At 39.3% G+C, this 23970-nt stretch overlaps 1 protein-coding gene across 3 annotated transcripts in view; it reads right to left on the bottom strand.

Moving 5' to 3' along the window:
- ankrd28b (ankyrin repeat domain 28b) overlaps positions 1-23970 on the bottom strand; it is a 232673-nt gene that overhangs the window by 99029 nt on the left and 109674 nt on the right. For all 3 annotated transcript variants that reach the window (XM_041184421.1, XM_041184422.1, XM_041184420.1), the window contains exons 9-12: positions 22785-22863; positions 14350-14464; positions 4130-4212; positions 2918-2981 (exon numbers count right to left, since the gene is read on the bottom strand). In XM_041184421.1, the coding sequence (XP_041040355.1) occupies positions 2918-2981; positions 4130-4212; positions 14350-14464; positions 22785-22863 (341 nt within the window). The remainder of the gene's footprint in view (positions 1-2917; positions 2982-4129; positions 4213-14349; positions 14465-22784; positions 22864-23970) is intronic.

Here is a 23970-nt window from a genome sequence, read left to right as displayed (position 1 = left end):
TAAAAAACCATATTGAAATTCAAACATATTGGCAGTACTTTGTGCACTCTAATCATAAACTGTGCAACCACAACTGTTTCCATCAAGTGTAAATGTTGCCTGCCCTCCAATGCTAACTATTACATTAACAGTTTCTCGGAAAATATTGTCACTCAATTACTTTTTCTAAAACTTATAACACTGCTGTATTTTGAAATGCCCTTTTTCTCCCCTGATGGGGTACAGTTCTGTGGGCTCAGATTTGCAAATGATAGCAAATTAAAGGGATACAGTTAATTATTTAGAAGAGCTAAAGAAAGGATATTGATTAGATCAGGTATTACCTCAAAATTGGCAGATAGAATTAGTATTATTAAATGCGAGCATGATGCATTTTGAAGTTTAAAAATTGCAATAATTATGCTCTTGTCTAAATAGAATCAGTGTTATTGAATGCGAGTATGATGCATTTTGAATTTTAAAAAATTACAATAATTATGCTCTAACCGAAGTGAAAGTAGATACTGACAGGGATTTGAGAGTACATGCGCACAGGTCATTAATATCAGAACACCAGCTTGGTAAGGTTCAAAATAAAATTGCTTTTTCACAAGAATATATGGAATATAAAACCAAGAGATAATGATAAGCCTATGTAAAACTGTAATAGGTTTTCATTTACAGTTGCTTTCAGATTTTATTTTAGTTTATTATAGATAGTCACTAAGTTTAATATAAACACTATAACAAATTGTCTTGTATTTTTAAATTGCTAACATTTTGAAGGCATTTAAATTAATTCTGGAGATTCTAATGGCATTCTACGAATATCCTTGCAAAGATATTTAGAGTGGTTCCCATAATGGATCTGTGGGTTGTTAAGTCATACATGTATGTTCCAAGTTATTGTATAGAATACCGTTTGCAGTATTGGACTTCATAAAGGAATAATAGAGACTTGCACGACATTTGCTTCAATGCTAGCTAATATTAGAAATAAAAGTAAAGCTTCAGAAATTTGGTCATTTGGCATTAGAATGATGCAGATTGCAGAATGATGTAATAATGTGTTTAAAATTAATCAAAGACGAGACATGGTAAATGAAAGAAAAAAAAGAGGTTGAAGGGATAAAGAAAGTAGGTTGGTAAACGTGGTTAGTGTTTTGCCAGTCTGGAGTATAAACGCCTACACAACCTGCTTGGGTCAATTAGCCTGTTTATCTAATGTAACCTCTATGTTTAAACAGCCTGTCTCCAGCAGTTGGGTGACTAAGAACTCGGGGCCATAGATACAAGATTAAATGTAAGACTTTGAACAGGGCACGGGGAAGCTTATGAGGTACTAAGCAATGAAATTTACTTACAGAATTAGGTTGAGACAGAAACTATACTAATATTCAAGATACGGGTTGAAGGAAAGGGTTGAAAAGATATGGGAACAGGATGGGTAAATAGGATTAGAATTACAATCTGCCACCATTTAAAAGGTTGATGTTTAAAACAGAGATGTAAGGAACATTAGCTATTTGCATGATGTCTCTTTGAAAGTTGCCTGTTATAGCCTATCAAGAGCTCAGTTAATTTTGTGCAAAAATAGCTCTGTATATTCACCCGTGAAACTGGATAAGTACATTATAAAAACCATGTTTAAAAAATATAGATGTTTAATAAATAACACCTCATTCACAATATGTATTGGCTTTTAAACAGTTCATTGGGAAAAACTGAACTAACCACCAAAAACTGATGGGCACATCAGGCATTGTATTACCTCAGAGAAATTCTTGTATTGTTCTTATAATTTGCTGCTGGTGTCCAGAGCTTTCTATGCAATCTTCAATGAAAAATGAAGTGAACGAGTAAAGAATTTATTAGGATGATCCTGTATACATTGGATAATTAAAAGACACTGACATTGCTGTGGAATGTTGTAGGTGAAGGAAAGAGAGATATGGAGTTGTGCTGATCAGTTGTTTGGTGTTGTCTATCAATAACGAGCCATGAGGCTGCTGGTACTGGGCCACTAACAAGAATCTCAAACTGTTTTTGCGTGATACCTGCCACTGCTTATAACAGGAAGACAGTTTTTGCACAAACTGTCTGCCATAAGAGATGGGGACTGTATGTATTCATGTGGAAATAAACAGAGACGTGGACTGGTTGGGCTGAATGCCCTGTTTCCTTGATGTAATTTCTTTAAATGCCATCATCTATGATTAAGTTATGACAGGGTGTTTCCCAAGACAAGAATTGCTGAGAAACAGGAACCATGCCCAATTCCCTTTTGAACTGCTGCCAAATGTAACAACCTATTTTTGTCCTGGTTAAAATCAGCTTACAGAGCAGAGAACTGGAATCAAAACGAATAACTTGGGACATTCATGTATGACTTAATAACCCACAGAGCCACTGGGGGAACCACTCTAAATATCTTCATAAAGGTATTCATAGAATGCAATTGAAATCTCTAGAATTAATTTAAATGTCTTCAAAACAATAGCAATTTTAAAGTACAAGACAATTTGTTATAGTCACTAAGTTTAATATAAACACTATTCATAATAAGCTAAAATAATAAATTCTGATTTTTGAACACCCTGTAAAATTCTGATATTTGAACACCCTATAAATAAGATCAAGACCGCGTGCAAGTGTGACCCCGTAATATGGCAGCAAAGTCACTTAAGTGGAAGAACAGGTAAAGGGCTGTAAAACAAGATGCCTTGATACATGCTTTCCTGATCAAGGTCATGTTTGACAGCAGTACTTCATTTACATTCACATTATAAGTAGCCCATCTCCCATAAAGATAATGGTGTTTGCTGCTTGTATTTTCCAACTACTGCTCCATGAGCCATAGGGACATAATTATGGCTATAACAGTGTTGTTGATGGCTCAGTGCTATTTACTCAAAAAAGCAAAAAGATCATTACTCACCCTCCAGCAGCAGCCGCATGAAGGCAGGTCCTGCCAAATTCATCTGGGGTGTCTATATCAAAGCCTGTAAAATGAATAAGCTCTTTATGAAATCATAAAAGGAACATTATCCCTTCTGTCAAACTGTCAGCGCAACTTTTAAAGCTGAACTGGTGCTTAGCAGGATTTTGTTTAACATACACAATATAGCAACAGTATAAAACTTTGAAAACAACTTTTTAAACCTGTTAATAGAATAGAAAATTAATTATAACAAATCTTTAAAATAATCAACTGACAACCCCTATCCACACACTGACTGGTAGTTCTATATTCACTTAACATGATGTTACCTCAGTGTACAAGGTATAGAACTTTTAATGGATAGGCATGAAATCAGGGCAGTGGTGTCAGCACTTGTCTCACCTTAGGAAGGAAAATTACTTACATTAAGATAATCATATACGACAGCTGTAATAGTTAAGGGGAAATTATTTTCAGGAAATTCCCAATTTATTCTAGTAAACAAGTGATAACACCAAGTTTCTATAGTCCAATAACTAGATTACTGCATTCAAGGAATTTAGATTCATTAACCATTTGCAGGTGTATTACATACAACATTCAGACGTACTTGTGCATGACTTTTTAGTGAATTTATCGTTTATTTTGCTCAGTCTTAATTTTATGCAAACAAAAAAGCATATGCTCTTTTGGGGACTGTAAGTCTATGGGAGATGAATCTCAGGGACGGATACAACATTTTTAGTTGGTTCCTAGTTCTGCATCATTAAAGTTGGTTCCTGGATACACAGATGACCATTTTAAGTGCTGAAACAAGCAGAATTAGGGATCTAATACTCAGCTATAAACAAAGTGTAGGTTCAAGAGCACTAGAATTGGCTTTTGAAAAAAAAAAATGGCAATGCACACTGATCATGGGTTAGAAATTTGTCTCATGCAGCGGTGCAAAATGGGCATTATTGGATCAGCTGAACATTATATGCAGCATTGACTGCAATAGAATTAACTATCAGTGGCTGCGTATTATGGGCTGCCAATTAGATGCTGCATGTTTTGCAGCACCGCCCAAGGTGATTTACTACTCCCATACTAATCATCTTTGCTTCAGGTGTCAGCACTAGGGCGCTGGGAAGGCAGTGGGAAGATGCTGATTATGATTGGGGTCTAAGTACCAATTTGTAACTAAAAATTCAACTGTATTACAAATACCTGAGGACAAGAGCTTGCGACAGCAATCAGAAAAGCCACTTAAGGCTGCTAAATGTAGTGGAAACATTCCGTGGATGCCCCGGCTAGAGAGGAAAAACAGAATTTTTGGAAACTTTTAAGTTATTCAAAATATCACATTATTTATAGAATCAACAACTGTTTTCCTTAATTAAAATTTTCACAATTCTACTTGGCAGAAGGAGAATTTGCCGCAGCATTTAAAATAGCAGATCCAATTGCATCAACTAGTGTTTTAAGTTACTGTGCACTGATCTTTCTCTCTACCCTCGTATTGTTAGCTAAAATGAGATCTTAGTAAATACATCAATTAAAATGCAAGAAACCTCGATATACACTAATTAAAATGCAATGCACGTAGTTAAAGATTAATAAACGATTGGAAAATAAATGATTGGAAAAGTAACAACTTGTTCTCACCCTCTGAACGAATTAAATCTCAGCACTGTTCTTGAACCAGCATTGAGGTTACTGCCACAATATCTGACAGACAGCAATCGTATCTTATGTGAAGTGCCATGAATGCTTTTCAGAATTAAGTGATCAGTTGCTACGTAAATGTAAGTTCTTTTTTCATTAGTAATACTGCTTGCAGGAGTATTACACCTTGCAGTAATACACCTGCAAGCAATCCTCAGTGAATGGTTGCTAGAAATAGGTTTTTGGCTTCAGAAGTATAGGCTTCTGATGACAGTAATGGTTAGTTTATGAAATCACATAGCACGTATTAATCATGAGCTCTTTGATTTACAAGTGGATATATCATAAACACATATTTCTATAAAAATCTATTTACTGCCATGAATGCTAAGCTTTACAGGATGGTTAGGTTTTAAAATGTTCCTTTTAACTTAAAGTGAAACAGGGTGTTCATGATGAATACCTCAGTTCAGAGAACTGATCTGGTTGCCATGAGAAAAGAAACTCAAACAAAAACCCATTGAGAGTGGGGTGGCAGTTTTAACACCTTTAAACAGTTACAGAAAAAGACAGCTGTTGCGTGAGATGGGGATGTAAAAAAGCTACTGCTGCGGGGAAACAGGTGGACTGTTTTGCGGTCAAAAGAAAGAGAACAGAACAGGTGAGGCTCGAACATTTAAGGAATAGAGAGTCCCTAAGATGTGCCTTGCTGGTGATAAATGCATCTCGAAAAACTAGGGCTGAGTGGAACGATTATCAAACGACATTGGAAACTTTGACCTGGCATGGTGGGAAGAAGCAAAACTATTGGAGAGTTAGAAGGGTTTTTTAAAATTTGTTCATGGAATTGGGTGTCACTGGCTAGACCAACATTTATTACCCGTCTGCCCTTATCCAAAGAACATTTTAAGAGTCAACCACATTGGAGTCACATGCAGGCCAGGCCAGATAAGGATGGTAGATTTCCTTCCCTGATCCAGGGAATGATGAGTGAACCAGATGAATTTTTACAGCATTTGACAATGGTTTCATGGTCACCATTAGACTTTCATTTGCAGATTTTTATTGAATTCAAATCTCACCATCTGCCATGGTGGGATTTCATCCCAGGTCCCCAAGCATTACCCTGTGTCTCTGGAATACCAGTCTAGTGACAATACCACTAAACCACCGCTTCCCCACAATGTTTTATTTAATTGAAATCTTCGCAATTCTCCACCGTGTAGTTGTGGGCCTGTACCTGTAATGCTACATGTTTGCCAGAAGCATGGCGCACAATTAGAAGGGTTTCGTAAGACATATTTTGGCTATGTTAATGCGAAACTTACCTTTTTCTTTAGTTTGACTTATTAGTTGCCTGCTAATTAATTTTGACCTATGTTGATTTCAGTTTGGTTGTTACAGTAAAAGTCTTAAAACATGAACTCTTGCCTTTTCTGTTGGTCATTGGGAAATTCATCTCTTTTTAAAAGTTAGCAGTCTCTTCGGGGATTGTAACAATATCTATCCGTCAGTCGGGCTTGCAGTGTGGAACAATCGTGTGTCCTGAAAGCTACATATATTAATACAGAGGGCCCTGTTCTTCGCAGACAGAAAGAACATGTATCTACATTGTACCTGTTTCAGCTAAACAAAATAAGTGACAGATATTCACTGACTCATTCCTCCGGGCAATGCCTTGACTAATTAGGGTCAAACTGCCTGATTTAAAATTTCAATCAACGTTTGGCAAATCACTGTCAGTCACCATCAGTGGTGCATTCTCCATGCAATGCCACTTGCCAACCAATCAGCATTCTCTTCACATACAGTATAAATTGTTGTTTTCCTCTTATATTGGTATTCTTGTGAAATTTCCTGATGAATGCAAGATGAAAAGCTTAGCCATGTCTCTTTGTTTCTGTACTACCAAACAACTATATGTAAACAATAATTATTCAAGAGTGACAAAAGGTGGGAAGTAACGTTCCACAAGGATCAGTGCTGGGACTAATGTTGTTCACAGATTGCATTAATGATTTGGGATTTGGAATGAAAAGAAATTCTAATCTGCAGACGATACCAAATTGGAGAGGATAGTCAATACTGAGGAGGACTGCAACAAATTACAGAAAGACATTAATAAACTTGCAGAATGAACAAATAATTGGCAAATGAAGTTCAAAACAAAGTAAGTTTTGCTCGGAAGAATAGGGAGGTCACTTATTACTTGGAAGGTACAAGTCTACTTGAAGTAGAGGAGCAAAGTGATCTCAGAGTGCAAATACAACAATCATTAAAAGTTGCACCACAGATTAGCAAGGTCATGTTTTCTAAAAAAGCAAACCAAGCACTAGGCTTTAATTCAAGAGGGTTAGGATTAAAAAGTAGGCATATGGGATACTTGCCTTTATTAGCCGAGACATAGAATATAAGAGCAGGGAGGTTATGCTGGAATTGTATAAAACGCTTGTTAGGCCACATCTAGAGTACTGTGTGCAGTTCTGGAATCTGCCTTATATGAAGGATGTGATTGCACTAGAGAGAATGCAAAGGAGATTTACCAGGATGTTGCCGGGGCTGGAGAGTTATAGTTATGAGGAGAGATTGGGTAGACTAGGGTTATTTTCCCTGGAGCAGAGGAGACTGACGTGGGGGCATAATTGAGGTGTATAAAATTATGAGGGGCATAAATAGGGTAGACAGGAAGGAACTTTTCCCTCTGGTGGAGGGATCAATAACCAGGGGGGCAGAGATTTAAGGTAAGGGGCAGGAGGTTTAGAGGGGACGTGAGGAAACATTTTTTCACCCAGAGGGAGGTGGGAATCTGGAATTCACTGCCTTAAAGGGTGGTTGAGGCAGAAGTCCTCATAACATTTAAGAAGTATTTGGATGTGCACTTGCGATGTCATGGCATACTAGGCTGTAGGCCTAGTGCTGGAAATTGGAATTAGAATAGTTAGGCACTGGTTTGGCCGGTGCAGACTCAATGGGCTGAAGGGCCTTTTTCTGTGCTGTAGATCTCTATGACTCTTATCAGACTCAGTAAATATGAAAAGATCTGAATAGATTTGGAAGGTGGTTGATAAGTGGTAAATAATTTTTAAGGCAAACAAATACAAGTCAATAAGACCAGAGATGAGAAATAATCAGAAACAATATAAACTAGTTGGCCCTAGGATAGAAGGCATAATTCAAAGAGATCCTGGATTTGGTGGTTAACTCACTGGAACCAACAGTGCAGCTGGTGGCAACAGTGCACAAACCTCATTCTATCTTCAGACAGATAGAGGCTGAGAGACAGAGCACAAATTCCAAGAAGTTGCATGCATGTAGTGGTGCTGGTCACACCACTCCTGGGATATGGTGCATAATTCTGGATGTTGAACGACAATAAAGATATTCAGTAACCAGAAGTTATAAAGATAAGGGCAACCAAACTGATCACTAGTTTAAGGTATTCAAGCAACGATAAGGAATTGTTTACTCGGAAGAGAAGGCTCAGGGAAGATATTCAAATACTCATGGTCCTAAAGGGAATAGGTTAAACTGAATGCTGCAAATGGCCTGAACCCTCCGATACCATGAGTGGCGAATGATTCAAGATAAGCCGCTGATGCATGTCAGGATGCTGAGCAAGTCCCGATGCACAGTAAGTTTAAACTTCCAATTGCCAATTTGTCACTATTTGGACTGTTCCACAATTCCTTACAACAGTGGGACAAGACAGCCACAACCACACAGGCCTGGGTTGTTCACTGTATACGTACCCTGGTGCTTACACTGATTTACTTAGCTCTTTTCCTAGCAAGTGTAGAACAGCACTCCTAAGCAGGCTTTAAGCATATCAGCTGGCGTGTCAAAGCACTCCAACAAAATGGCAACCCCAAAACTGCTTACACCCTCCCGCCACCGTGCTCCCCTCCACCCAAAATCACTCACCCCATCCCAACACTGCTCACTCATCTCCCAACATCAACCTGCATCCCTTCCCCAACAACGCTCACCTGCACCACATCTTCTGATTGACTTTGGGGGGGTGAGGGGAGATGGTGAGCATTGTCAGGAGTGAGTGAACATTGTTGGCAATCGGGGCTTGGGGGGGCAGGGAGAGGGGTGAGGGGGATAAGGGGGAGGATGGGCAGGATCATGGTGTTGAACAGTGTAGGAATAGAGAGAGAGTGTAAGGATTGTCAGGGGATGAACATTGTTGGGGGTGCGGGGTGTGGTGAGTAGCGTTGGGGATGACAGGTCCATTAAAAAACTCTAACTCAATGAACTGAATATAGACTTTACGGGGTGTGTCTTCAATTTGTTACAATCTTGGTAGAAATCAGTAACTTTTCCTAAAAAAATGAAATCCCAGTTACTTACTAAGAAAATGAAGCAACAAGGTATCAGGGTTTAAAACAGAAAAAAATTTACTACAGGTGGTGCACCCCTTATCCTGCGTCTCAAATACCAGAAGGACTTGAAGACCAGCAACACTCAATGTGTAATGCGCCATGTGTAACAATTTGAATTTGGCGCACAGATCATTTCATCGAGTTCCCACTTTATTCGGCAGTGCCACAAGTGTCTCTCTATAATTCTAGTCTTTATTATTATATCGAAGAGGCCAGCAGGAAGTCGTGTGGCTGGTGAGAGCGTCAAGAGGAAACATTTATCATCGAGTATTAAGCAGAAAGTTGAGTTCCTAATGAGTCTAGAGAAGGGGGACTCAGTGAAAAGATTAAGTGAAGAGAATGGTTTTGGTATATTACGATTTGAAAAGTAAAATAATAAAACAATAAAGGTAAATAAAAGCCATTTAATATTTATTTCTTATAGTTTTTTCACATTTCACAAGTGCATTGTATTGGGCCCAGAATCTCTAAAATCCCCAAATCCGGAATACGTCCGGTCCCGAGTCCGGATACAAGGTCCAGTAAATGTACAGGAGTGAACAAAGCAAACACTAAATACTATCTCCTATATTCTAACATCCAGAATTAACATGAGTTAAACATTAACCAGCAAATTCGGGTCGATTATGACCTATAAATTGTACATTAAATGGCCAATATAATCAAGTTAGATATTACAAATTGGCTCAGCAGTCCACTCAGATTTTAGGGACCACACTCAGTCACAAAGTCCTTCAAAGATTGTCTTCCTCATGAAGAATTTCAGCCCCTATCCTTCTAGGAGCGAGTCTGATACCCAGCTAACAGCAACACAATCCAACCTGAGGTCTATGAGCACGGTCTTCACCACAAATGGTACACAGGCATCTGCAGAACCTGTTCAAATCTGTCTGAATCAGGCTGACCCACCAATGTTATCTTCCAGTAATAGAAACAGCTGCAGCAACTGTATCTTTGCTTATTCTCAGCTTCTGGATCTGGCCTATGTCTTCTTGCTTGGGCTGCATTAGTAGACTCGTCAACTGCTACTCATCTTCATCTGTGTCCTTTTATATCTTCCAACCAGGGTCAGTTTGCCAGAAACGTTGGTTTCGAGAGGTCAGGTTTTTTTTGTCTCCTTAGAAACTGGGAAGGTCTGTTTTCTTTCTATATTTACTTTTTCTGTTTCTTTTTTTAGTTCAGTTTCTATTTCAGTTAAGATTTGCCTCAAAGCATTCAAATTAAATATAAATCAGATTCCCTCAAGTTCATGGTGAAAAGGGGCATGGCGACCCTACAGTTACATCTCCTGACTCTGCTCCATCATGGGCCCAAGCTGCAGCTAGAACTGCAAGGTCCGAATGTTCCAGTGTAAAAAGGTAGGTAGGTAGTTTAAATCGCAGTCAGCAGCACGCGCTCTTGCTCTGCCACTGACTGGAAGATCTGGGCCGATGTGTTTGAGAATGTCATAAACTTTAGAAATCAGGGACACAGGCTCAAGCTTGGAAGAGAGATGAGGCACAGACAAGTTAGATTTAACTACTGCTGCAGAAGAGGAATGTCTGCAACAGCATGCCCACTGCACAAAAGTCTGAGAGAACTGGATAAATACTTGAAGAGTGGGCAATTGTTGTCTAGCCTGTTATTCGTTGATGAAGACTATACGCTAAATGAGTCTTCAGGTTTTATACAGGCTTGAGATTTATATTCTCGCAGAAAGTGAGGTGTTGGCATGGGCTTTACTGCTAAGCTTTAGTGTTTTCCAAAACTGCTAATAAAGAAACTAAAGTCCCCATAAACTTGGGATTACTGTCACCAGTCTCTCTTCTTCTCCCTTAGGCTGTCCCTCAGGGTCGAGGATGACTTACTTCTATGCTATAAATGAGTTCTCAGGTGACTGAAGAGTCCAGTGCGCAACCTACAGTCTTTGTCACAGGTGGGACAGACAGTGGTAGGATGAATGGGTGAGTAGGGTGCCCGGGTTGCCACATGCTCTTTTGCTGTCGACGCTTGGCTTAAGCTAGCCCTTGGGGATGAGACTTGGGGTGTTCAGCTCCTTCCAGAATGCTTTCCCTCAACTTCGGGCGGTATTGGGCCATGGATTCCCAGATGTCAGTGTGGATGTTGCACTTTTTCAAGGAGGCTTAGAGGGTGTCCTTGCAGCAATTCCTCTGCCCTCTTGGGGCTCGCTTGCCACGTCAAAGCTCCAAGTACAGTGACTGTTTTGGGAGTCTCGTGTCAAGCATGCGGATGATGTGGCCTGCCCAGTGGAGCTGATCGAGTGTGGTCAATGCTTTGATGCTAGGGATGTTGGCCTGAGCAAGAACACTGACATCGGTGCACCTAACATGGAGGCAGTGCTGGTGGTACTTCTCCAGAGTTTTGAGGTGCCTGCTGTACATAGTCCACGTCTCTGTGCCATATAGGGCGGCAGGAGTCAATAGTGCTCTGTAGTCCAGCTACCAGTCTGCTCTTGTTACCAGTGCTTAGTATAGTATAAACATGTGTGCGCTCATGTGTTTCAACACAGTATCTAGGGCAGCCGTTTATTTGGAAGCTTATTGTAAAATTGCATGATTGAGTGCTGCTGCTCGTTAATCATCTTACTTGTACAGTACTCCATTTGAGAAAGTTTGTAAAGTATTTTTGAAATTAAAAAAACAATGCTAAGAAACACTCATTGGAACTGTTACTTGGTCAAGTAAGCAATTTTCAAAGCTTGTCATATTTCAGGAAAAAAAGTCGATAAATGTAAAATGTCTTCCTTTCAGTGAAGATTAAGCTACTTCAAAGAATAAAACTTTTAAAACAGAGCTGCACTAAAAATTTTAGAGATATATATAGTCCTGATTATTGAAACTGCAGTTATCTAATATCAAAAGTAGCAGCAAACAACTCCAGTATGTGAACTGAGGCCATTCACTGATGCTCTTCTCAACAAACACCCTTAATTTATTGACGTATTGGTAAACCACAACACACTGTTAAAACCCTTTAAAGTTCAAGACTAGTTGACTAAATATTTTTTTCAAATCTCAGTCTCAAGGTAAGCATGCAGGTGCAGCAGGCGATAAAGAAGGCAAATGGTATGTTGGCCTTCATAGCAAGAGGATTCAAGCACAGGAGCAGGGATGTCTTGCTGCAATTATACAGGGTCTTGGTGAGACCACACCTGGAATATTGTGTGTGGTTTTGGTCTCATCTGAGGGAGGATGTTCTGGCTATAGAGGGAGTGCAGCGAAGGTTTAACAGACTGATTCCTGGGATGGCAGAACTGACATATGAGGAGAGATGGAGTCGGTCAGGATTATATTCGCTGGAGTTCAGAAGAATGAAGGGGGATCTCATAGAAACTATAAAATTCTAACAGGACTAGACAGGGTAGATGCAGGAAGGATGTTCCCGATGATGGGGGAGTCCAGAACCAGGGGTCACAGTCTGGGGATACAGGGTAAACCGTTTAGGACTGAAATGAAGAGAAATTTCTTCACCCACAGAGTGGTGAGCGTGTCGAATTCACTACCACAGAAAGTAGTTGAGGCCAAAACATTGAATGTTTTCAAGAAGGAGTTAGATATAGCTCTTGGGGCGAAAGGGATCAAAGGATGTGGGGAGAAAGTGGGAGCAGGCTATTGAGTTGGATGATCAGCCATGATCATGATGAATTGCGAAGCAGGCTCGAAGGGCCGAATAGCCTACTCCTGCTCCTATTTTCTATGTTTCTACATTTTGGGCAGGAGCCATCACAACAGAAGTAAAACATTTAATTCAGTACTATAAATCCCAACTCAACGGACACTGGCGAGAATTATTCAATAAATAATGAATTTATGAATGCAAAAAAAATTTCATGACTACACAAAAGAATATTCAGAAATATCATTTGAAGGAAATATTCCACATGAATGGCTTTTAAAATGTTACGGTCCAAAATTAATGTCCACTTAGCTAGTTGTATTTAATTAATCTCAACAAAAGGAAGCAGATAATAAATTAGAAGATGGATCTGTGGAATGACAGTAACCCATGGGACTCAGGAGGGGTCTCATAGTATACGTAAAAGATAAAAAGGAGAGTACTTCAATTATTATAAATTGCGATGTTAACAGAACATTTCGGGATGAGAAGCAACTGACGCGACAAGCATCGGGAGATCTACTTAGGTTAAGGAATGGAAGATCAGTTTTCTTGAGAGTAATGTGCTCTATCCCTGCCATCTTTGCTCCCCATCACCAGATGGCAGAGCTCTCAGCCACCATCCTCACTTTCTGGAGGTCCTCCCAAAATCTCTACATTCTTATTTTTCCCCTTACTCAATCTTTAAAAACTTTCCCAGAGCTCACGATTTTGATCAAATGTTTTGTTATCTCTACTAATTCTCCAACCATTCTTGGCGCCCGTTCCTTTTTATTTTTTTCTCTATTAAGTGTTCTGGGGATTTTCTTTTAAAAACAGGGCTGAACTAGAGTTCTAAGGGAATTCCCATTTCGTGAATAAGTAGGAAAGAAAAGGATTTGGGTTGAAATATTGAGAACAATCCAGTTAAATAACGTAATATTGCAAACACTGGAACTTAATAAGCCAAATGAAATTAATTTAACCTTGCATAGTCTACATTTAGAACAAGAAATCATAGGACAAGAAAAATAAAGAGCTCCCACCAAACTCAGCCCTTCTGTAGACCATGCATAATCCATCCTCCCAAGTTGGTGGTAGAGGCAGAAACTCTAAACTCTTTTAAAAAGTACCTGGATCTGCACCTTAAGTGCTGTAAACTGCAGGGCTATGGGCCGGGTGCAGGAAGGTGGGATTAGAAAGGGTACCTGGGTGTCCTCAGGCTGGCATGGACAAGATGGGCCAAACTGCCTCCTTCTGTGCTGTAACTTTTATATGGTTCTATGGATTCTATTCCGTATGTTTAAATCAAATGTCTGTAATTTTAAACACCTACTTTTAAGAGCGTTAACACAGTAAGATTCACAGAATCATTCTATGCCTTGGGATCTCATGTTATGAAGCAAGACTCATTAAATTGAATTTCTGTATCAAGTCCAACAGAAGGCATGACTCAGATATCAGGATTAATGATAAGCACATTGCAGATGTGAGCAGGTTATTTAAAATCAGGTTGAAGCCTACATCTGTGCTGAGTTAATTGATCTTGGCCGTGGCAGTGGTGAGGGTGCAAAATGACCATGAAGGAGATCTTGCACTGGGTGATAGAGATAGCAGGGCCCCTAATCCTGATCAGTGACTGGATATGCTCAACAGGACTGCACATGGAACTGAGGACAAGCTTGGGTTCAGCTCTGATGCTTTTGCAGCTGAACTGCCTACTGACACTTTCCACTGAACTCACATATGATGCACGTTCAAGCAAGGTACTAACTAGTGGCAAAGTCAATAACTGTTACTCACTTTGCAGTGTCCGCTCCACTAGTGATTAGTGTGTTTATAAGAAGTTCATGTCCATATCGAGCAGCTATATGCAATGGAGTATTACCATTCTTATCTTCACAATCTATCTCTGCACCTACAGGAGAAAAATTGGTCCTTGAGCATTAGAAGCATGTTTAAACTTTTAAAAACTGCATTTTGTTGCTGCTTAATAGAATTTGAATGAGACAGACAATATTTCATTAGACATACAGTTTAGCACTAGCCAAATAAACATTGAATAGCATTGTCTTAAACAGTTCTCTCATCATAAAAGCATATCTACAATTTCACTGTCCAAAGCCTTTACTTATGGAGTGAGCTCTAAGCAGTTATTTTGTGAATCCCTACAAATTATTTGGATCAACTAAAATTCTTGTTTGACTATAAGTTAATCTGGCTCACTTCTCATTTTTAGACTTTTATGAGGTCTCTCTTACCAGGACAACGTGCTGCTGTTTCATGAGGTAGGCAACAACTGTTCAGAGACATAGGAAGTGGTTAGCCTAAATCTTGAAACAGGCGAAAGGTCATCAACTGCTGCAGTTAGGTCGATTACAAAATAGAATTAATGATAATTTTGAGAATACCAAACTGCTCATCTTACAAGATAAATGGAATATTGCAGCACAGGCTGAGTTGAATGAGGTCAAGGAAGACCCCAATTATTTTGTGAACATCAAAACCTCTATCAAGGTAGTGGCACTGAACTCAACATTACACTGAAGTTGAGAGAAGCACAAGGCAGCTAGCTTGCACATCATCTGCATAGGGTCACAGCATTAATGCCAATGTGGTACATATGTTTTTAAAATATGATTGTATGGAACATTTCAGGAGTGCTTGATCAATTGCATTCCAACTGAAACCAAAATAATCTTGTCTTATCAGGGCATATGTGAAATTCTATGTCAGATTAATATCCTGCAACGGCATTTGTCTAAATTGCTGGATATTAAATTTTCACGATCCCAAGATTATAAACTATTTGGATAAAATGTGTTTAGTATGAAACAACAAATCTTGTTTAACAGTATATGAACTAGCATTCCAGAAAAAAAAATCAAAAAGGCAAACTGAATCCCTGGCTTTGTATCTATAAGCAAAAAATATAAAAGTAAGGAGATAATATTAATCTATACAAGACCTTAGGTAGACTGCATTTGGAGTATTGTGCACAGTTTTGGGCATGCTGTGCAGCAGGGCATATATGTTACGGAGAAAGGCGCAATGCAGATTCACTTGTATCTCACCAGGCATGACTGAACATGGTTAAGATGATACTGAAGCTCTTTTTCCCCACTGGAGTTGAAAAGGTTGTGCAGTGACCTGATAAAGGTCTTCAAGGTTATTAAGCATTGTGGTTATGCAAATAATATATTTTTACATTGATCAATATGATGGTAACAAGGGAGCATAAATTTAAAATTACAGAATTAAATGGGAAGTTTTAAAAAATTCTTTATACAAGTGGCAGTAAGAACCTGGAATTCCTCGCCATAAATTGTTTTTGAAGCAGATTCTATTAAGTACTTCTGAAAGGGAATTTGATGGCATTTGAAGAAGAATATTAATGCCTCAATCACTTTGGACTAATAAGAGGGGAAATTTCTTCACTTAGAGCAATGTGAAACTCTGAAATTTTTAACAAAGCTGTGGATGCTCACTCATTGAGTATATTCATGCCAAACAGCGACAGATTTTAGGATACTAAGAAAATTAAGGCATATGGGGGTTGTTGTGAGAAGGTGGATTTCAGGTATATCATCAGCCATGATCTTATTGAATGGGACAGCAGGTTTAGGGGGCCAGATGTCCTAATCCTGACTCCCAAAAGTCTGTCCACCATCTACAAGGCACAAGTCAGGAGTATGATGGAATACTCGCCAGTTTCCTGGATGAGTACACTTCCAACAACAAAGATGCTTGACATCATCCAGGACAAAGCAGCCCGCTTGATTGGCACCACATCCACAAATATTCACTCCTCCCACTGTTGACGAACAGTGGCAGTGTGTACCGTCTACAAGATGCACTGCAGAAACTCACCAAGGCTCCTCAAACAACACCTTCCAAACCCACGACTGCTAACATCTAGAAACACAAGGGCCGCAGATACATGGGAACACCACCACCTGGAAATTCCCCTCCAAGTCACTCGCCATCCTGACATGGGAGTATATCGCCATTCCTTCACTGTCGCTGGGTCAAAATCCTGGAACTCCCTCCCTAAAGGGTGTACTATGGGTGCACCTGCACCACAGGAACTGTAGGGGTTCAAGAAGGCAGCTCGCCACCACCTTCTCAAGGCCAATTAGGGATGGGCAATAAATGCTGGCTTAACCAGCAATACCCACATCCCGTAAATGAATTTTTAAAAATTATGTTGCTATATTTCTAGTTCTTATTACTTTTATAACCTATCAAGCCACTGGGCTTTTACAATTGTCGAAGCAGGCAATTTCTGACTCTTTGGTTCATGATCAATTAGCATTTATTGAATGTGCCTTTGGAGCCCAAACATGATTGCTTTATTTAGTTTTAGGAGGTTCTCTTCTCCCCTGCAAATCATTCCAAGCCCTTCCTAGCCATTTATTCAGGCTGAGAAAAGCCATGCTCAATCATGGCTCTGTTTGACCCTGAACTAAGCTTCAAATCCCATGTTCCAAATCACCAAAACAGCCTAATTCCACAACTTGGGCGACCGCTTTGCAGAACACCTGCGGTCTGTCCGCAAGAATGACCCAAACCTCCCTGTCGCTTGCCATTTCAACACTCCACCCTGCTCTCTTGCCCACATGTCAGTCCTTGGCTTGCTGCATTGTTCCAGTGAAGCCCAACGCAAACTGGAGGAACAACACCTCATCTTCCGACTAGGGACTTTACAGCCTTCCGGACTGAATATTGCATTCAACAACTTTAGGTCGTGAGCTCCCTCCCCCATCCCCACCCCCTTTCTGTTTCCCCCTTCCTTTTTTTTTTCCAATAAATTATAAAGATTTTCCTTTTCCCACCTATTTCCATTATAAAAAAAACCCCACTAGAGCTATACCTTGAGTGCCCTACCATCCATTCTTAATTAGCACATTCGTTTAGATAATATCACCAATTTTAACTTTAACACCTATGTGTTCTATTGTACTATTGTCGTTGACATCTTTTGATGATCTGCTTCTATCACTGATTGTTTGTCCCTACAACCACAACCCCCCCCCTCCACCTCTCTGTCTCTCTATCTCTCCGCCCCCCACACACACACCTTAAACCAGCTTATATTTCAGCTCTTTCCTGGACTCGAACTCAAGTTCTGTCGAAGGGTCATGAGGACTTGAAACGTCAACTCTTTTCTTCTCCGCCGATGCTGCCAGACCTGCTGAGTTTTTCCAGGTAATTCTGTTTTTGTTTTGGATTTCCAGCATCCGCAGTTTTTTTGTTTTTAATTCCACCACTGCTTGCCTCCACCCCTTCCTGCCTTTCCCCTGCATCAGCTCTGCTGAGAAATGTATCCACACTTCCGCCACTTCCAAGCTGGATTACTCGCCTTGCTGGTGAACCATCGCCCAATCTTCATAGACTCCATATTTTCCAAAATATAGCCTGTCCTGCCTGTGGTAAGTCTTGTTCACTAATTACCCCATCTCCTTTGCACTAATATATTGAACTTAAAATCATTGTCTTTGCTTTTCAATCTCCCCACTGCTTCACTCCTCCCTATCTCTTTAACCTTGTTCTGCCTTACATCCTCTCCTGCACCCTTTCGTCCTCTGACTTTACCCTCATGTACCTCACAACTCGTGCCTCCCACCTTCACCACCATTTAAACTACCTTAGTCTTGTTGCCCAGAGCTCCTTCTGTAAACCCCACTGCCTCCACCTCCCTGTCCTCCTGTATTGGACCTAGCTCATAGTTATCTATTCTAATTGTGTTTCATAACTCAGTATCTGTTGCTCTGAATATGTCACATGGAAGATGGTATATTCACACTAGTTGTTGTTTTCACCTTCCTTTATTTCTGTCCAGATCTTAAAGTAAGGGATGGATACAACTGCTGCTTTGTTTCTTTGGCAACTAAAAAAATCTAATGCCAATGGAAACTGATATTACGAACATGTTTTCCTTTAGACACGCGTTGAGCTACAAGTATATTTATTTTGAACAGTTTTAAAGCACTCCTGCAGTTTGTCTTGAGAAATCAGATATATTTGTTTTTGTTTCTGTTTAATTGTGCTTAATAGATCAGACTGGTGATCAGTGGCAAACAAAATAAAGCCCAGAGTATTTATCTGTCATCATTCAGAGGGCTCTAATTACCATTTTCATTGCACATACTATCAATAAGCCTGTTTATTATTCATACAGGGAACGTAACTTTGCAGATTACTTTGTGCACAAACTCATGTTTCGGTTGCCCAGAAGCAAGTTTGTGTGTGGAAACAGTCCTTGCACTAAGGATTATAAAAACATGTCTGGAGAGCCCCTGAATAGTAACAGCAACTGAATAAACTTGGAATGAAAGAAAAAACACTCCAATTACTTTCATAGGTCAAAACATGCAGTCATGTCAGTGTATGACATTGTTCCAGTAAAGATGAAACTCAGTATAACCAAGGCAACCAGTTCTGTGGCATCTAACTTTTGCAGTGTCACAAAAATTCAAAGTACGTCTAGAGTATGAGGATATGTCAACCTCAATGTAACAAGGCTAAACAGGTACGTTTTACTGAGAAAATGTGGGCATTAAAACAATTTATAGTAACAGTTTATTTTGCTTAGCCACGTGATGCTTATTTACAATGATAGTTGTCACTTAACACCTTGTAATCACACTCAAAATCACCTAACCAGGTGAGAGTTAGATATAAAGTGACTGGTAACTAATACGTGGTGAAGCAATACCCATATCCAATATTCTGAGTTCAAACAATATTCTCTGATATCAATCCTCGAATGCCCAATACCGTCCAGCAATTTTATTTATCTTACAGTTTGTAAACCTGTTCTGTTGAACTATATTTAGGTTCTGAAAAGCCTCCTGATAAATCAATAAGGTTACTTAATGCATCTCTCATGGAAGGTTAACAAATGGGGAAGTTGCAAATGGGGATCAGAAGCTTATGTTAGTTGACACCATTTAGACTTGGAACACCTGGCATTGGTACACCACACACTGGTTCTAATAAAGCTAATATGGTGTACACTGGTTGGGAGAAGGATACATAGGAGAAAATCTTCAACTGGTTAACAGCAAGTGGCATGGCAATGATCCTAATTACAAGCCATGTTGCTCGAAGCTTAAAGTGGGAAGGTCTCCACTTCCCTTGAGCGCTTGTGCTACAGCTCTCAAATTGGGTAATGAACCTTCTCACCAAGTTTCAATTCATTACCAGAATACATTTGATAGCTCAATCTCCAGAGCTCTTGCCTCATTTAAAAAGTATTTTGCACACTAGTTAGCATAATGAGGTGGGTCGAGCAAACAGCTCTCCATTAACACAGAGCAGGTTCAATGTCATCTATATACAAACGCAAACGTGAGGATCCTTACAAATATTAGATTGGGCAAAGTAATTCTACTATTATTATTATTTCTTCAGCTCCACTGAAAGCAATGAGTGGTGATGATGACAGCACAGTGGTTGCCCTGAGATCACCAAAATTTCATTTCAGTAACAATGCTTCAGAAACAGGACGAGTCTTCAATTCAGAGATGGTTGCATGTATTGTAAAACGTGACATGTTCAATGCTGGTAATAGCATGTTAATTTATATCACTAAGAATCTTATATCACTGTATGTCTTTAAGACTGTACATTCTGTGCTTTGACCTGTAATGAGCCTGTAATACTTTTCTTGTTCATTCATGGGATGTGGGTGTCGCTGACTAGGCCAGCATTTATTGCCCTTGAGAGGGTGGTAGTGAGCTGTCATCTTGAACTGCTGCAGTCCATGTGGTGTAGGTACACCCACAGTGCTGTTAGGGAGGGAGTTCCAGAATATTGACCAGCAATAGTGAAGGAACAACAATATATTTCCAAGTCAGGATGGTGAGAGGCTTGGAGGGGAACTTATAGGTGATGGTGTTCCCATGTGTCTGCTATCCTTGTCCTTCTAGATGGTAGCAGTCATGTCTAAGGAGGCTAGGAGAGTTTATGCAGTGCATCTTGTAAATGGTACGCACTGCTGCCACTGTGTGTCGGTGGTGGAGGGAGTGAATGTTTGTGGATAGGTTGCCAATTAAGTGGATGGTGTCAAGCTTCAAGTGTTGTTGGAGCTGCACTCATCCAGACAAGTGGGGAGTGTTCCATCACCTTCCTGACTTGTGCCTCGTAGATTACGGACAGGCTTTGGGGTGTGAGAAGGTGAATTACTCGCCACAGGATTCCTAGCCTGTGATCTGCTCTTATAGCGACAGTGTTTGTACAGCCAATCCAGTTCAGTTTCTGGTCAATGGTACTCCCCAGGATGTTGATTGTGGGGGATTCAGCAATGGTAATACCACGAGGTGATGGTTAGCTTCTCTCTCTTTGTAGATGGTCATTGCCTGCCACTTGTATGGTGCCAATGTTACTTGCCACTTGTCAGCCCAAGCCTGGATATTGTCCAGGTCTTGCTGCATTTGGACATGGACTGCTTCAGTATCTGAGTAGTCACGAATGGTGCTGAACATTGTGCAATCATCAGCGAACATCCCCACTTTTGACATTATAATGGAAGGAAGGTCATTGATGAAGCAGCTGAAGATGCTGGGCCTAGGACACTACCCTGAGAAACTCATGCAGTGATGTCCTGGAACAGAGATGATTGACTCCAATGTTGTTCAAGGTCAATGTGGCTGTCACATAGTTATAATGGAGTAATCAGATAAGGTTTTTTCTGATACATTTATACGTTGTGTCTCAAACCTCCCTCTCCGGACTGTAGCAGTTGTTCATCTGTTCTGTTCAGTTCGTTTCAGCCCTTTCTGACCCAGCTCTACTTGGCACCTCTTCCCTACCAGATCTCTGCCTGTCCTAGCATTAACTCAATTTGGTATCCTTCTGGACCCCTGACTCAAATACCAGCTACCTGACCCTGAAAGCATGCAATGAACTCTTCAGACCCTCTGCTATTACTTCCCAGCTTACAGCCTGACTATACTTTCTCACCATAAAATTCTGTTGTTGCGTATGACAGTAAACCACAATTGATGCCATGAAAGATTGTGTCAACACAGGAGGACAGGTTCACAATTTATATTTTAAATTTTGCTCAATGTTATAGCACAGAAGATGGTAAATGTTGAGCTATTCAAATCCCAGAGGGAAACTTGAAACAACCGCCATAGCTATTCCACAATTTGTATTTATTTCAAGGTGCGTGCCTTGATTGAGTCTTATAGGTTTCTTACAAAAATAAATTAAACCTTTATTAATAAAAAAATTATTTTAAGCATATACATAGGTTTACAAATTACCATAACAACTCCTAGCTCCCCTAGTTAATCTAACTTCCACTAGCACCTCCTTTATGGCAACAGTAAAAAACACAGTTTTTTAAAAGGCCCAGGCAAAGTAATGCAATGCCCTAAAACAGTCAAATTCAAAGTGAGTTTTCTTGACTTCAGTTCTTGTAGGCAGCAACGTGAGGCTTAGAGGCTAGAAGCTTTTCACACTTGTTAGATCTTAGAATTCCTTACACAAAACCTCATCTTCTTTATTCAGGTTTCTTTCTCCCTTTTTAATGAAAAATCCTATTGCCCCAATATGTCTTTTCAACTCTACTTTTCTAATAATAAAAATCTTTAATAGTATCAATTTTATCAGTAAGCTTTAGGAAAAATAACACACTGTTTGGCTTCTTCTGGTTAAGTGCAATATTTCACCACCTCTTGAAATTCAAATTATTCTGGTTTATCTAAAAATGCAAAATTTCCATTTACCCCTCACAGCCATGTTAACCTATTTAACATTTCAAACCTAGCTTCTCTTCTGATGCATCAAAACCTTCAAAACAGCTCTGTTTAATTCATTTAAGTCCCATACACAAACACACACATATTATTCCTACTTTATAGTAAATTCCAATAATATTATGAAAATTATATTTTCCTGACACTCAACCCAATTTCTGATGAAAGGCTGAAATACAACAGTACACTTACTTGAAAATAACATGAATAAACCCGAATATTACATATAAATTATCAATTTCTGTACTGATGGTTGAAAATGGTTAAGTTGGAGCAACATTTTGATAAATAGAAGACTCCCAAACCTCCCAGGAAACCTCAAGTGGTTAAAGACAGACATACTGGTTAGTACATTTTCTCTAAGATTAGAGATCTATCAAAGAATAATTTAAACAAACAGAGAAAGATTATATAGACAGCTAAATTCTTGAAGCATTTAATAACTGGTCTAATGAATGGGTGAGTTACCATTCTGAATGATGGTCTGCGACCTTGAGAATCTGCCATGAATTGCTGTCATGTGCAATGGAGTCTTCCCGTCTTTACTCTAAAACAGAATTAAATCATATATAGGTTATCACTGAGACAGCATTGTATATCAACATATTTAATATGTATAATGGTATCTATTTTTCCATTATGACAAATCTTTAACTGCCATTTACATAGATAAGGACAGAAAAATGAAAACTAACAAGTTATTTATTCTTTACACTGCTTAGAAACAATTTTTTTCTTAAATTATGTTATGCTAGAGGGTTAGCCCCTCAGTAATCCATGCAATGTACCCATTCAACCAAAAAGGATGGTGCTCAATGATCAAGGAAGCTCAATGTGCAGTGAACTACTCATCTATGAGAAAGATCCTTAAGTAGGTCAGTCATTCCACATGAGATGTTTCTAGATTTGACTACACACCACAGGGACCTATATTTCCAGGTCATGCTGCCTTTTACTATGAACAGATGTGTATTCATGTTACTTAGTTTTACTTCCATCACTTCCACTAAACTGAAGCATCCATCTACTCCAAAAAAAACCTGTGCATTTACGTGCACATATACCACTTCAATTTCACTAATAAAACCAACTATCGGGATATTTATTTGGAAAGAATGATACAGTTAAAGAACTGACAAACAGTATACTTATATTGGTCTGAGGAGCAGCAAATAATAAATAGAACTTTAAAAAAAACAATAAAAGTGACAAAACTATGATCTGGAACTTCTATATTAACTCTCATATTCTTCATTTCTTTAACTATGAATGAAGGCAAGAGGCATCATTGACAGGATTAAATCTACTTCACGCTAAGCAATGTTCCTACACTGAAATTCAATCTCACTAAAAAGAGCACAACCTGCTACGTCAACAAAACATTATATTTTCAATGCCATCTCGAAGCAAAATAGTGGAATCAAGTTGCTGTAAAGGGCAAAGCCTAGAAAACCTAACTAAGGGAGGGCATTGAGTTAATACGCAATCCATTTTCTGATTTCCTGGATTAAAATTTTTCATTGGCAAGTGGTCTTTAATTGGCCAAAGTCTGTAAAGCTTTTAATGTCTAAACTGTCTTAGAGTTAACTTCAGGTTTAGAATCACTTAAGTCTTGAGATCTGGTGAGTAAGACAGAGATTACATGAGTCGATGC

The sequence above is a fragment of the Carcharodon carcharias genome, chromosome 3 (genome assembly GCF_017639515.1).
Source record: "Carcharodon carcharias isolate sCarCar2 chromosome 3, sCarCar2.pri, whole genome shotgun sequence".
Classification (NCBI taxonomy): domain Eukaryota; kingdom Metazoa; phylum Chordata; class Chondrichthyes; order Lamniformes; family Lamnidae; genus Carcharodon; species Carcharodon carcharias.
Note: the sequence above shows the minus strand (reverse complement) of the source record. Positions and strands in the feature narration are given on the sequence as shown.